The sequence below is a fragment of the Rousettus aegyptiacus genome, unplaced genomic scaffold, assembly GCF_014176215.1.
Source record: "Rousettus aegyptiacus isolate mRouAeg1 unplaced genomic scaffold, mRouAeg1.p scaffold_m13_p_1, whole genome shotgun sequence".
Taxonomy (NCBI): Eukaryota; Metazoa; Chordata; class Mammalia; order Chiroptera; family Pteropodidae; genus Rousettus; species Rousettus aegyptiacus.
In genome coordinates this window covers 7,711,442-7,725,644 of record NW_023416284.1, presented here as the reverse complement: position 1 = coordinate 7,725,644, position 14,203 = coordinate 7,711,442, and the positions used below count along the sequence as shown (strand labels likewise).

General features: G+C 46.8%; 1 protein-coding gene across 8 annotated transcripts in view; it reads right to left on the bottom strand.

Annotated features, from left to right (window-relative positions):
• Nucleotides 1-14,203, bottom strand: part of PRDM2 (PR/SET domain 2) — a 105,136-nt gene that overhangs the window by 25,623 nt on the left and 65,310 nt on the right. For all 8 annotated transcript variants that reach the window (XM_016149470.2, XM_016149471.2, XM_016149473.2 and 5 more), the window contains 2 exons: nucleotides 11,238-11,348; nucleotides 2,363-6,734 (listed from right to left, as the gene is read on the bottom strand). In XM_016149470.2, the coding sequence (XP_016004956.2) occupies nucleotides 2,363-6,734; nucleotides 11,238-11,348 (4,483 nt within the window). The remainder of the gene's footprint in view (nucleotides 1-2,362; nucleotides 6,735-11,237; nucleotides 11,349-14,203) is intronic.

Sequence of the window (14,203 nt, the reverse complement as noted above, 5' to 3'; positions counted from 1 at the left end):
CAAAGTCACTGAACACAGAGAGAAAGCCAGTGTTTCTGAACGTGAGCCATGAAATCCCCCTGAATAAAATGGCAAGGAGAAACATATTGAAAGGGAAGATGATGGTGGTTAAAACAACTCCTGACCCGTGTAACGCGATAGCGTGTGCCGGGGATGAGCCCCGATCTCTGGGAGCCCTCACGTCCCCAGGCCTGAGCTCAGGAGCCCTGACTTCATACCTAAGGCACTGCGAGGAAGGTGCCAAGACCACCACTAACGCCCTGAGGAAATGCCCGCTCTCGCGTCCAGACAATCCAGGTAGGAAGTCCCGTTAAGCATTTATTTTAATTCCCCCCAAACTTCACAGATTATGGTCCCTTGCGAGCGGCCCCATGTTAAGACACACGCCCTCCTGAGGTGTGCACAGCGCAGCCCGGTGACGGCAGAGGGGCCGCCACCTCCCAGGCAGACGGCACTGTCGTCTCGTCTCTTCCGTGCTAGCTTTTAGGCCACACTTCCTTCCAGCAATGGAACCCTCAGCTAACTATCAAACAGAGCAAAAGAAGTAAAACGAACTGGGGCAAAAACCGGAGACACAATTTTATTAGGCACTTTGGTCCTCTGTGATCTTACGGGTTCTTGAAAAAGCACCACGTGAGGGAGACGCTTCCTGAGTGAACTTCATAAATTTACAGGCACTCAGAACTTTTCTTTACAGTATCTTCATTTTTCACATCAACTTTAACCTTAAACTATATAAATGGGATACACTAGGAAAAGAGGGATTTTTTCAAATCCTGGAGACTAAAGAGGATACACACGATGCATTCTACAGCACCGACCACCTGGGAGATGTTTTCCAGTTCAGTGTGTGAAAATGATGGCATATTCTGATTCTTTAACTTTGAAAAGGGCTCAGTCCCAGGACATCCTATTGTGGAACTTTAGAACACAGGCCGAGTACAAACAGGTCCACAGGTAAACTGCCACACGCAGGCTCACTTTCCCCAGGGCTGACCCCAAGGTGCTGTGCACGCATATGCCATGCCCGCAGGCAGATGCTGGATGAGATCTAGAGTAACTTAGGGTTTAGTACATTTGTGAAGTAGCTTAAAAATGTGACCCTTCATTCCAACATTAAATCATTCCCATCGGCCTCGCCTAACGAGCCTTCTCTCCGTCTTGCTTTAGCCATGACTTGAGGCCCCCACCACTGCATCTCATCAGCTGTGCAGTGATAACAGCACTTTTTGGGTCCTCACGACCTCCCCAAAATGGCATTCCACCCCCCCTCCCCACTCCCAGTTAATGCTAACTCTGTTTGCCTGAAACACCAAAGAAATTTTCAGACAATAAAGGTTATTATAGCCAAGAAAGCCCAGAGTCAGGCAGCTCACTATCTGATGATGATATTTCACAGGACTGACCTGTAGGCACTATTTGGGAAACAGCAGGAATTCCAAGAATGTACATCAACTCTGGTTAAGTAACTTAGAAAGTTTAAGAAGTCAATGTAACAAATGTAACTATTGCCCTATGTTTTTAACCCGTCACAGAGAACAGTTCTTAACACAGGGAGAACACAGAATCAAACCGCAGAATCACCTCAGATCTCAGATGGGTTCTTGTATCGTGACTGGGGAAACAAAGGCACTGACGAGCCAGGCTGACGTTTCGACACGTGCCTGGAGGGTCTGGCCTCACTGCGGTCCTAAGCTCTCACCTAGCTGCTTCTCTTTTGGGATCTGGCCTGTTTTTCACCCGAAGCCTGGAGACAGGAGGAAGTGGGCGGCGTGAGGCATTTTGCCCTGAACACGGTGTGTTTTGTTTTAACCAATGACGTAGGTTTTTAAAATGAAAACAGTAGAAAAAGACATGAGCGAAAGAAGCATTCTCAATTACTATAACTACACTTGAGTCGCAGAAACGTTAAACGAGATTGCAAGGTGGTTTTAATGAATCAGTGATTCATTTTAACAGAAGAAATGCTCTATGATCCAGAGGTAATACAAGTAACAGTGAGATATTACTCAAGATATGAAGAACGTTTAAGGGAATTTCATCTTTTCCTAACAGGGTACTTTTGAGAGCTTTTCATGGTTTCAGATTCAATTCGCAACTGGCCCTAAGAGAAACGGCACACTTTGTCAGGCCTACGTGAGACAAAGAGCTAAGTATCCATCTCGGCAGCAGCCAGAGCAGTGACCCCTTCTTCACACGTGTACTACTTAAGCACCAGCCATTTCCTTTAAATGCTTATGTCAGAATTATACAAGAAAATTTAAAAAGCCATCGGGCAAACACGTCGTTTTCTCCCGACCATCCTCCCCGCCCCCCTGCTCGTGAGCTCTGGATCCGGCTGGCCCTGGGAGACTCGGCTTACCTGACGTCCTTCAGCTCCTGCTTGCCACTGCTGTCCTCCCTCCTGCTCTCATTCGGGTCGGCAGCAGCTGCCAGCTGGAGGCTTCGGGTGATCGGCCCCCCACTCCGCTCTCTAGATTTTACACTGAACCGGTCTGTTCTTTTCTTACTGGCCAGAGCGGACTTGCTTTGTAAGACAGCTTTGCTCTTCTGTACCCTCACGTGCAGGCTCCGGTTCGTCTTGCCCGAGAGCTGAGCAGAATGATTCTTGGCCACAGCTTTGGGTTTTTTCCCCTCGACCTGAGTTATTCTGGCCATCCTTATCGGGCTCGAGTTCCTTAAAGAGGAGCCTGGTTTTTTGGCCTTAACGGAAGCTGAAAACTTGACATTCTGCTTGGACCTGAAGGACGAGGAGGGCAGTGGGCCCTGCGTGGGGCCCGAGCTGCGAGCTCTGGTCTTGCCCAGAGGAGCCTGCATGCTCTGCATTTTAATCTCTGCATCCGCGGTCCGTCTGCGGTGGCTGCTACTATTTCTGTCACTACTTGCAGATGATGAGTGTCCACCTTTCTTGGATGAGTGGGAAACTTTTTTTTTGGAAGGAGAAAGCGGTTTTTTGGGACAGCTGAAAGCGGCGTGTTTATTCAGGCTTCCAATGTACGTGAACTCTCTGTTGCAGTACGGGCAGATGTGCGAGGACTCCGACGCGTTTTTTAGGTCGGCCTTCTGCTTCGCGGACCTGTTTTTCTGAAGGATTGCTCTCTGGACAAGCTGATTTTTCTTCTTCAATGCATTTAATTTGAGTTTATTCGGCGACATTTTGCTGAGCTCAACGCTGAAGTTCAGTCTTTTGGGCTGACCCATTCGTCGGAAGGCATTTTTCCCAGCGTTATCTAAAACCACCACGCCATTTTTGGGCTGTACAGTTTGTTTCAACGGCACTGGATTTTTCTTAGGAGTATACCTCTTCTTGTCACTAGCAGAAGCACATGCCAGGATGTGTTTGTGTAACTCAGGCATGTTGTCGACACCTTTTCCACACTTTGTGCAGCGAATGGCAGTGGTAAAAGTCTGTGGAATATTGTGTGTTGTGAAATTCGTGGCCGTCGCTCCGATACCCATGGGGTTTCGGTGATGGTACTGAAATGGAGGTGGCTTAAAGCTTGGATAATGTTGATTGAGACCCAACCGAACATCTGGATCTTTCGTCTTTATTCCAGAAGCCATTATTTTTATGGTTGTGTAAAGCTCTTCGGAGGAATCATTTAACTCCTCTTCCTCTTTCGACGTTTCTAAAGGATCTTCTGGCAAACTCTGCATGTGCTCTGCACGGGCCTTGCTGGGGTCTGTGAAGTTCTGCGGCCTCAGGGTGCCGCTTTCAAACTCGTGGTGTGTGCACACCTTATCTGGGTGGAGATCTCGCTGGTGTTGCTGCAAATTGCACAAAAAAGCAAATTCTTTTTTACAAACTGAACACACGAAGATATTTCCAACTCCGTGAAGCAAAAAGCGGTGTTCTGACAAATCAGTTTTAGCCTTAAAAAGCTGCACACAAAATTCACATTTGAAGGGCCATTCTTCAGCATGAATAGATAAATGTTTGGTTAGATCTTTAATGGAAAGAAAAGGTGATTCACAGACATTGCAGACAAAGTTTTTGTTGAATGCTTCCTGAACGACATCCTGTTCAACTGCGGACTGGGACTCTTCCTTGGGTTTCAGATCTTCCTTCTCTAATTCCTCCTGTTTGAAAGATATCACGGGGAGAGAAGCTTCCAGGTTATCCCCAGAGGAAACGACGGACGATACTGCTGAGAGAGGAGGTGGCGAAGGGGAAGAGGAGGAAGACGACGAAGAGAACGAAGATGAAGACGAGGAAGAGGCGGATGATGAAGACAGCGTGGGGGGTCCCGGTGAGGCAGCAGACACAAGAGGCTCCACGGGGGGGATGGGAGATGGCGAGGGAGACACTGTGGGGGAAAGAACTGGAAGTGGGGACTGGGCAGCAGCATTTGAGAGTGGGGAGGGACATGGCCCGGAAGAGGGAGGTGGAAGAGGTATGGTGGGCAGGAGTGGAGGGGGCGGGGTGGCAACGGTTAACACAGGGGGGCAGGGCGGAGGGGACGAGGGGTGTGTTGGGATCAAGAGTGGAGGCAGCTGCCGGGAAGAAAGGGAGGGCGTCTGGAGGGCAGGAGAGGAAGGAGAAGCATCAGGCGAGGACTCAACAGCAGAGGCAGGCAAATCAGACTCCGGACGAAGGGCGGCGTCTGGCTGGGGATGGGGGGCTTTACAAGGGCTCGGGCTCCCGGCGCTGGCCGGAGCCTCCTCTCCGGGCGCGTCGAGGCCGTTGTACTCATTGAGAAGAACCTTCTGCAGCATGCAGGTGGTCGGCTTCTTCTTCTTCACAGCACTGCAGGCTGGCTGCGCCAAGCTCCCGTCTTTGAATTCCTTGCCTTCGGAGTCACTACCGGGCTTTTTATGCACGCTGAGGTCTAACACGGATTCCCACTGGACCGGAGCCTTGCCTGCACCCTCGGCCTTCTGTTTGACACCGCTGGACAAATCCAGTGGCTGCTGGTTGCACACGTTGCTGAAAGTGGAGCTGGCGGCCCAGTCTTTAGACACCTTGTACTCGTCAAAGCCTGGCGGGCTCGCAGTTTCTCTCTCGTCCCTCCCGGACAAACTCCACACCGGGGAGTTGCTATGACTTTCTAATTTGGGCTTTTTGGAACTCAGGACTGCCTCGGTCCACACGGCTTTACCGTCACTTTGCTTTCCAAAGTCTCGAAGGGCAGGACTGTGCTGCGGGGAGCTGAGAGGGGAGCTGGTCCGCCGCTTGAACCGGCTGGAGGTCACGGGCAGCATGGACGCGGGCGCGGACACGCACACAGGCCCCAACTTGGGGATCTCCGTCGCCAGCATCCCCGCAGCAGTCGTCAGTTTGTCCTGCGTCTGAAGGAGCTGTTTGAGCTTCGGTGACAGGTACACACTCTTCTCTTTGTGGAAGGGCACCGCCTCTGTGGTTGCTATGCTGAGAGGCAGACTCAGGGAGCACGAGGGCGCCGCGGGGTCAGACTCCGCCTCGGCTTTGATTCTGGGTAACACGGGAGGACTGGCAGTTCTCCGTTTTTTGGACTCACTGTTTGTGCTGCTGGAAGGCTCTTTAGGAAGATCATCTGTGATGGAGACCTGTGTGGTCTTTATATTTTGAGTAATTTCCACTGTAACGGGAGTTAGCAGACAATTTATACCAAACAAGTCTGCCGAACTGGATTCCATCTCAATCACGTCACAGTTACTAGTGCTGCTGCTGGTCTGAATTTTACCATCGATATAGTAATTTAAGTTTTCAGAGATATTGCTAGAAATATCCATGATGTACACGTCATCTGCCTCGCCCTCCTCCTCTGGTTCTGTGCTTGGGACGTAGACACTCTGGGCCGGGCGGCTCTGCTCCGCGGGAGGCTGCGGCCCCTCCAGGGCCCCCTTCCGTCGCACCCCCTTGGGAATCAGATGCCGCTCGTGAACTCGACGCTGATGCCGCCTCATGTTCGTGTGGGTTCCGAAAACCTTTTTACAGTATTTGCACGGATGAAGCTCTTTAACCTCGCCATTCTCTTCCACAACAGAAGAGCTTACTGTTTCTTGGGAAGCCTTCTCTGAATTCAGGACCAGACAGTCTTGCCCGAGAAAGGGAGGATTCAAGTCCTCTTTTGGAGTGACGCCGTCTGCGGGGCCTCTGCCGTCCGCTGGGTCCTCTGACGGCTGCAGTGCCAGGCTGGGCTTTCGCTTTAGCCCCGCCTCGTGGCGACGCTCGTGCCTCCTCCTGTTTATCTGTGTGCCAAAGGCCTTCCCGCAGTACTTACATTTGAAAGCGTGGTTGACTGTGGAGATGTGGATATGCATGTGACGCTCAAGCCCCTGCTTGGTCGTAAACTTCCTTTCGCAATGCTGACATGGAAACATAAATGTTTCAAATACATCGCCATTGGCCTCTTCTTTAGTTTTGGGGATTTTGATAACAGGTATTACCTCTGGAGAATCTTCGAGAGTTTCTTTTGAAGTATTTTTTGGTTCTTCTAACAAGTCATCTAGCTTCTCATCACACCGCATTTCCGGCTCTGTCACAGAACCGTCATTGGGCAGGTCGGTTTCTTCTTCCCCTTCTTCTTCCAACTCCTCCTCCTCCTCCTCATCTTCCCCTTCCTCCTCCTCCTCCTCCAAGTCATTGGCCTCACACTTGGCTGCTTCTAGCTTCTCGTCTGGTTCTGTCTGTGGCTCGCAGGCAGGGGGAGGGATTACTGGCTCTGGAAGAACACCCGGACTGACCACCTCCTGAAGAGCGGCTGTCGGCTCAGCTGCTGAAGCTGAAGTCTTCTCGTCCTCTTCTTTGGAACCTAGAAAGCACAGGCAAGCAGAGGCATGGAGGTGAGGGCAAAAACTAGCCACTTTATGATCACTTCTTATTGTTCGAGTTATTTCTCTTATTCCTTAAAATGTGTAAAGGCGACAATGATTACTAAGAGCTCCACACTCCCATTTATGAAGCTGCATTGGAGTCGAATCCGTCTCCTTCATTCACAAGCATTTACAGAGTGCCTGCTGTGTACCAGGCGGCACGCTGGGCAGTGAGGAGACGTGTGAACAGAGCGTGTGGAGCTCCAATTCTTCTCTGTGTTTAGCCACACGTACATAAGTGCATTTTTAACTACAAAATACAATTACTACAGAAATTATTGTGCTTGATATTGTGTTGAAGTGGCCCATACGGAATTTCTGGAGCCTAGTTGTCAATTCTGATTTCTCATGATTCCAAAATGAGACAAGAAAATTGCTAAGTACATTACCGGGTTAGATTAGTAGTCTGTCTTGAGTGGAATGATTCTCTCCCTCCTTCCTGATTAAAACTATGTATTTTGAAGGTAGAACACTTTCTAGAATCACGTGGTCCAAATTTTTTCAAGTAAAAGAAATTTCAGAGATCCTTGCTTCCAAGCCTGATAGAACTACTAAGAGCTCAGGAATGCCTCAAGGGAAAAAGGAATCTGAAGTCACTTCTGAGTCCCAAGGCCCAGAAGAAACCCAGCCTAGGTCCACCTGAGGCATACAGTAGACAGGGAAGGTCTCGCCAGCAGGGTGACAACTGAGCAGAGACCTAAAGAAAGTGAGTCACACAAAGATCTTGGGGAGGGAAGCCCTCCAGAGGAAACAGTGAATATATAAGCTCTGAGTCAAGAACTTGCTAGATGTGTTCAAGGAATAGCAAGGAAGCTGGAAAGGCTATGGGTGGGGGGAGGGACTGGAGGGAGGGTGGAGCAGGAGATGAGATCAAAGAGGTAAGCAGAGGCCAGATCACACAGGAATTTGTAGGCTGTTGGCCTTTACTTTGAGTGGAACTACCAGAACGTTCTAACAGAGAAATACAAAATACCTAACTTTTACATTAAAGAGAAGCTCTCCAGCTGCTACAAAGACAACAGAACACTCCAGGGAGACAAGGGTGGGGGTAGGGAAACCAAGAGCTGCATCTCCCAGGAAAAGGGCTGGCGGGAGCCTTGCTGCATTGGGGGTGGGAGGCGGGGGGGTGCAAAGCGGTCAGACTCTGGATACATTCTGGAGAGGAGCTAGCAAGATGTTCTTGCTGACTGGCTGGGGTGAGAGGCGCCAAGAAGGACCCTGCAGCAGCTGCAATGACCCTGTTTACTGAATGGCAGAAGGCTGAGGGAAGAGCAGGTTTGGTCTGTGTGTGTGTGCGCATGAAGGAAAAGCCAGAGTTCATTCTGGATGTGCTAAACTCTGAGGTACCCAACAGATATCCAAATAAAGATGTTAAGTAGTTAGTTACATACAACTCAAGTTCAACAAAGAGGCTGAGCCCAGAAATATATAAGTCCTCAGACCAGAAATGGTATTTGGAGCATGGAACTGGATGAGGTCACCTGGAGAGAGAATGCAGACAGAAGAGAGGCTGGAAGACTGCCCCCCAGGTGACTCTAGTACTTAAGGGGCTGGAGGAATGGCAGTGAGCTATCCGGAGAGCAAAGAATGCTGGCTCTCTGGGTAAGTAAAGAAAGTTTCAAGGACGGAGCGATCAGCTGTGTCCAGAACTGCTGATGGGCTAAGATGAGGACTAAGAACTGAACATTCCATTTACCGAGGTGGAGCCATGGTGATCCGTGACAACAGTTTCAGTGGAGCAGTGGGGACAAATGCCTAAAGGAGTTCCTAAGAGAATGGAAGCAACTCTTCCAAGTGCAGTTTTAAAGAAAACCAGAGAAATGGAGTCGTGGCTGGAAGAGAACATGGGATAGCAGGAAACGCTAAGACAGGAGCTGGCAGAGCACCTGTGATGCTGACAGGAAAAGCCCACAATGCCGCTTTCTCTACAGTACCACCTTAGTCTCTGTGGAATTAGTTCCCTTTTACTGTACACCCCTGAAGAGTTAAAAAAGGCTCTGAGGGGAGGCGGAGCTACTGTGACTTCTCCTGGTTCTGTTAACTGACTCTTCCCCCATTTACTGGACAAATATTTACTATATATACTACTACTAGACAAACAAGACTGTCAAGATCCTTATCCTTAGAGGGTGTGACTCTAGTAAGAGCTGCCTACAAGCAAGCAGGCAACACGACTATCATAAATGATGATGCTTGTGAAGTACATGCTACAGATGCACACACAGGAACAGCTAATGTGGCTTAGTTAATTGCGGAAGGCTCCTTAGAGGACAGAGCAGGCTAAACCTGAAGATCAATGGACAGATAAGGAAAATTAGCAAGGGGAATCGAGACATGTAGCACACTGTGAATTAGTGTGGACTTACCTGGGGGTAATGGGGACCCATTAGGTATGTTAAAGCGGGAGAGTCCACTTGGGAAATGTGGCTGTGACGTGGATTAGGGACTGGGAAGAGGGCATTACCAGAGGCAGAGGGCCAACACTGATGCAGTGGTATCAGGAGAGAGGGATGGCTGCCTACACTAAGAGGTGGAAATGAAAAGAAGCAGTATAGGCAGACGAAGTGGCCAGACTATCAAGACAGAAGAGGCCTGTTAGAGATCTGGATACAGGGGAGAGGGAGGGGCTAACACGTCCCAAGCTCTGCAAATGCAAGCCATTAATATGTCCCAACTCAATTATTCAGTCCTAGCCATCTTGCTGTTTCCTAGGAATATCAGTCTCACTTTTACCCATTTGCTGCTACATTTACTAGCAATGAGGTCTCTGCCTTTAAATAGAAACCAGCTTTCTCTCCTCCAAATTTCATAAATTCCATGAGTTTTCCACAAAATGGGAAACCAGTCACTTGATGATGGTAATATATTTCAAATCAGGCACTAACTCCTTGTTCAAATACATTTTCAACAAAGACCCAGCATGTTGCTAAAAAAAAAAAAGGTGAAATGAAACAAGAGAAAATGAAAATAACACCTCTAAAGCTCAGAAACTTCTTTTGAGTGTCCATTTTTAGTCAAAATCTGTGGCTGATAATTCCGGATTAAAAACTGTCCAAAGAAACAGGACCTAAGACATGCACAGCTCTACTGGCCAGTAAGGCCCATGCGGGGCGTGTGCGCATGCTTGACCAGGGCTTGCGTTTTTAAACCTAAAGGATGGTCTGGGGGACACAAGGGAGGATCTGGACTGTCTGCTCAGGATCCAGAATACTCAGGAGAAGCCAACACCACACTGCACTATGACCAGCTAATCCACAAACAGGTAAACACTAGCATCTTTTCTCAGGAGACCTGATGTTGTATCAGGAAAAAATAACTTGAATTTTTGAAGGGAAGACGTGTTGTTCGATTTCTTTTTAAATTATGTACTGAAAGGTCGTGAAGTTCTCTAGCATTTTTGTTGCTGTTGTTCCAACAAATGTCTTAGCAAATCTGCTACTGGCAGGCAGAGCTTAGTTTCATAAGGCTCTGGGAAGTAAACTTGTCTGTTCTTACAATGCCACAGGAAATTATAAGCCTTTACGAATGTCATCACCACAAACAGTGTTAATAAAATAGCTTAAAAGGCATCCAAAATATTTTGTTGGTTTTTTTTCTCTTCAGTTGTTTCTTGAAAGAGTCACAAGCCAACATTTTAAAATTCGCCTGTTTGGGTCACTATGAACAACTCTTGAGCAAGTTCCGGTCTCTGCATAAACTGGCCACGTAGCAAATTAAGACACAGCTCCCTCCCTGCTAAGAGCAACAGTCTCAAAATGGTGGCTCAACTATGAGGAGCACTGAGCAATCTGCCTTTCCGGTTAGCTCTACATCCGCTCCTGAGTTCCTACGTCACAGAGGGCCATACTGATTGACCCTCAGAAGGTACCATAAAGAAAAAGTTTTATGGGGAGAAACTCAAAGAGATAAAATACGAATTTAAAGCTTTTCATTCTGATATATAAAATCAACAGTTTTTCATATTTTAAGTAATTTTTTTAACCGAAGGGCAAAACATACCTGGTGTATAAATCATAAGTAAAGAGCAAGATAAAATGTTTACAAGGTAAAATACACCGACATGCCCACCCCACAGATCGGTGGTAGGCTAGTGCTATATCCCAGAAGCCACCTCAGCCTCTGCCAGTCTGACTTCTGTCAACATAGATTTCTTTTGATGGTTTTGAACTTTATAAATTATTTATAAACGCACGTATAGAACATTTCATTTTATTTTACCCAGGGAATACTTCCATTTTTAACAAGGAAGGTCTTTAATAATTCTTTGAAGGGGAGGTTGGATGTGGAAGGCTTAGTACATCTCAGTAAATGTAGGCAACCTTTTGGCCATTTAACCCTTTGTAGTTCTTGGATGATTCTCAGAAGGACACTCCAAGGACATATAAAGTTAAAGTAACTGGTGATACATACCCAAATCCTACAAGCTCAATACCCAAGCTTACCTTCCGCAGAATCTCTCATATTTGCAGAGGTGGAATCTGGCTCACTTGTCTTCAGCTGTATGTCTTCAGTTTTGTTTCCTTTGTTTTTATTTTCCTGGGGTTTTTTCTTCCCTGAAACACAGTATGTATGTACGTACGTATGTATGTATGTATTTAGCCATTCACTCACTCACTCACTCACTATCATCCTGAATTCCTGAAGGAGACAATTACTGATCCAACCACAGCAAACTGTCTATTTCTAGGCAACTATCACTTTATTCCTAAAGAAAGGAATAAATGATTAATACGAGTACTTTTAAATCGTGTCAGAGAAAAAAAAAGAAATCCATAAATCCTGTAGTTCTATGGATAATAGCTATAAGTTATTCAACCAATAGATAATATATTCTAGAAAAGTTAATGATGTTGATGTCGAAGGAAAATTAGGTAACAGCACTGAGTTTCAACACCACACCATAACAGAGACTGGCAAACGTCTGGTTATTTATAAGAAGCACATTAGCGAAAAACAATATGGTATAACTTGAAGCCCTTTTAGTTAAGATATAAATCCATAATTCTCAAAGTCAAATAGCAGAAGCAGAGATTCCACTGAATTCAAGGAGTACACACGCACAATGGTTCAAATATCAAATGCAGGTAATTATGAATAATTCACTGTCAGCCGACACAGCACTCTGAGGGTCCTAAGGGACTCAACTCGCGGTCTAAAGACTTCAATATCTCATTAACAATCAGAGGATGGAATCCAGGAAACACTAGCCGCATCCCAAGTGACAGCATGGTCCAGAAGATAACAGGAAAATGCAGCCCATTTCTGACAAGCTGGAGCAGAGGCTTGATAAAGACCAACGATTCTCCACCGAAGTTACTGCTGAAGGCGTAGAAGCTCAGTCTCTTCGGACTTCAACCAGAGTTTGTGACTCTTCTTTGCCATTTTTTAAATTCTAAGTTTCCTCTGTACGGTACCTTTTGTTTTTCAGTTTTCTGATTCCGAATGGGTTCCCAGTCACATTCCCCCAACAATTCCCTTCTCTTTCTGCAAGGCTCTCCTCAACCAGGCCTCAAACGGCTCCCAGGGCAGGGCTGTCCTTCCTCTTTCTGAGCAAGGCTCTTGCCACCTTTAGCTCTGAATTAGTAAAAGGACACACTAGAAACCACTCGCAGCTTCTGGAAAATGGTATTCTCCCCAACAGAGAATTACTACAGAGCAGCATAATTAACTAAAATATAGATAACAGATGAAAACTGAGGTCAGAGATATAAAATATCAACACTGTAAAAATCATAATTAAAAATAGAAACATCAATTACAATACAAAGCAAATATTAAGCCCCCAAAACACCAGATTTTAATATTCAAGAGATGCAACAAGAAAAAAAAAGTATAAAATACTTAATAATTAGCTATTTAATGTTAGCCTTAAAATGCAATTCTAAAATACCATTTTAAATCCCTAAATCTTCAGCCTATAAGGAAACAGAAGCTTTCTGCAACTATTTAAGAGTTCACTCGAGATAAATCTCTGATAACACATCAATCCGTTCATTTCCAAAACAGCTAAAATGGAACTCAGGATACAACCTGACTTCAGTGGAACCACATCCTGGTGGGAACAGAGCCAAGTCTTCATGGTACGGTCGATCCAGGTGTGAGTATTATAAAAACCTGTCCCCTCTGGAAGGGGCAAGGCCATAAAAACACGTCACACTACAAGAAGTCACCTCCTGTTTGAAGTCTTTCTCTCTCTGTCAACAGCACTCAGCCTAAATCTGATGATGACAAAGGCTCCTGCGGAATCCAGTTGTGCTTAAGGGAATGTGGATTCTTATCCTTTCAACCAGTCTTCTTATCCTCACTATGACACATGCGCTCCCAGTGTGTGGGCCCCGTCCATATCAGATTACCAGGACCAAGGATGCAAACGCCAGTGACTGGTGACTCAGGTAATCACTCCAGACCTGCAGTCCGTGACTCAGGAGACCCCTGTAAAAGGCTCCTGCTGCCCTCAGAGCCTGACTCAAAAGTTAACACTCAGAAAAGCTTTTCCCTGGATCAAAACATGTTATAAAACATCAGCACCATCTCATGTGCCCCTAACAGGCCAAGGAGTATGACCCTTACTTATCAACCTCTTAATAGCTATGAGCTTTCAAAAATCACAAACATGGAGGTGCGGTCCAGACCTTGCCACTTATACATAAACCTTACAATTTAAAAAATCACACAATAAAAACGTAATAGAAATAAATATCGATGCAACCCCTTGCAAAAGCATTTCAAAGATTTTGTGCAACCTCTCAAGCTGGTCTCTGTGTAAAATAGAATATTAAGAGAGATTTCTAGGTTTATAATAAAGTGAAATACAACTTTAACAATACCACTCAGAATGGTATCACGTAACTATCTAAAAGGTAAGAGTGCTATCTGAAGTTTACTCCCGGAGTACTAGAACACCTAGCTGATACTGAATGTCAAATGCCTATTTTTGGACTCACCCTACTTAACCGGTAAGAAGTGCCCACCCCATCCCCACCCCCACCACAGGGTGCTCTCTTTTCAAAACCACAACCAGGAAACCTTGATTCCCTGGGCAGAGAAGCCACTTGCTGTGGGGACATCTGCGTCCTATTCAGAGGGCTAACGAGAATAGCCCGCCACAGGCTGCTACAGGCCGGACCCCAGGACGCCTCAATCGCAGCACAAGTGACGCGAGGGCCAGGTCGCGCGCTGTCGGGGGCGGTCCCGGGTACCGGAGATGTTCAGCAGCATCCCTGATCCCACCCACTAGATGCTGGTGGCATGGCCATCCTTCAACTCGTGACAAGCAAAAGTCTCCAGGCGTGGCCAAAGGTCCCGCTGGGGTGGGAGGTGAGGGCCCCCCAGATTAAGAACCACTGAGCTAGGCCAATACAATATGGCTCACTAAAGACATATGGGGCTCTGCAGTCTTTCTGTTTAT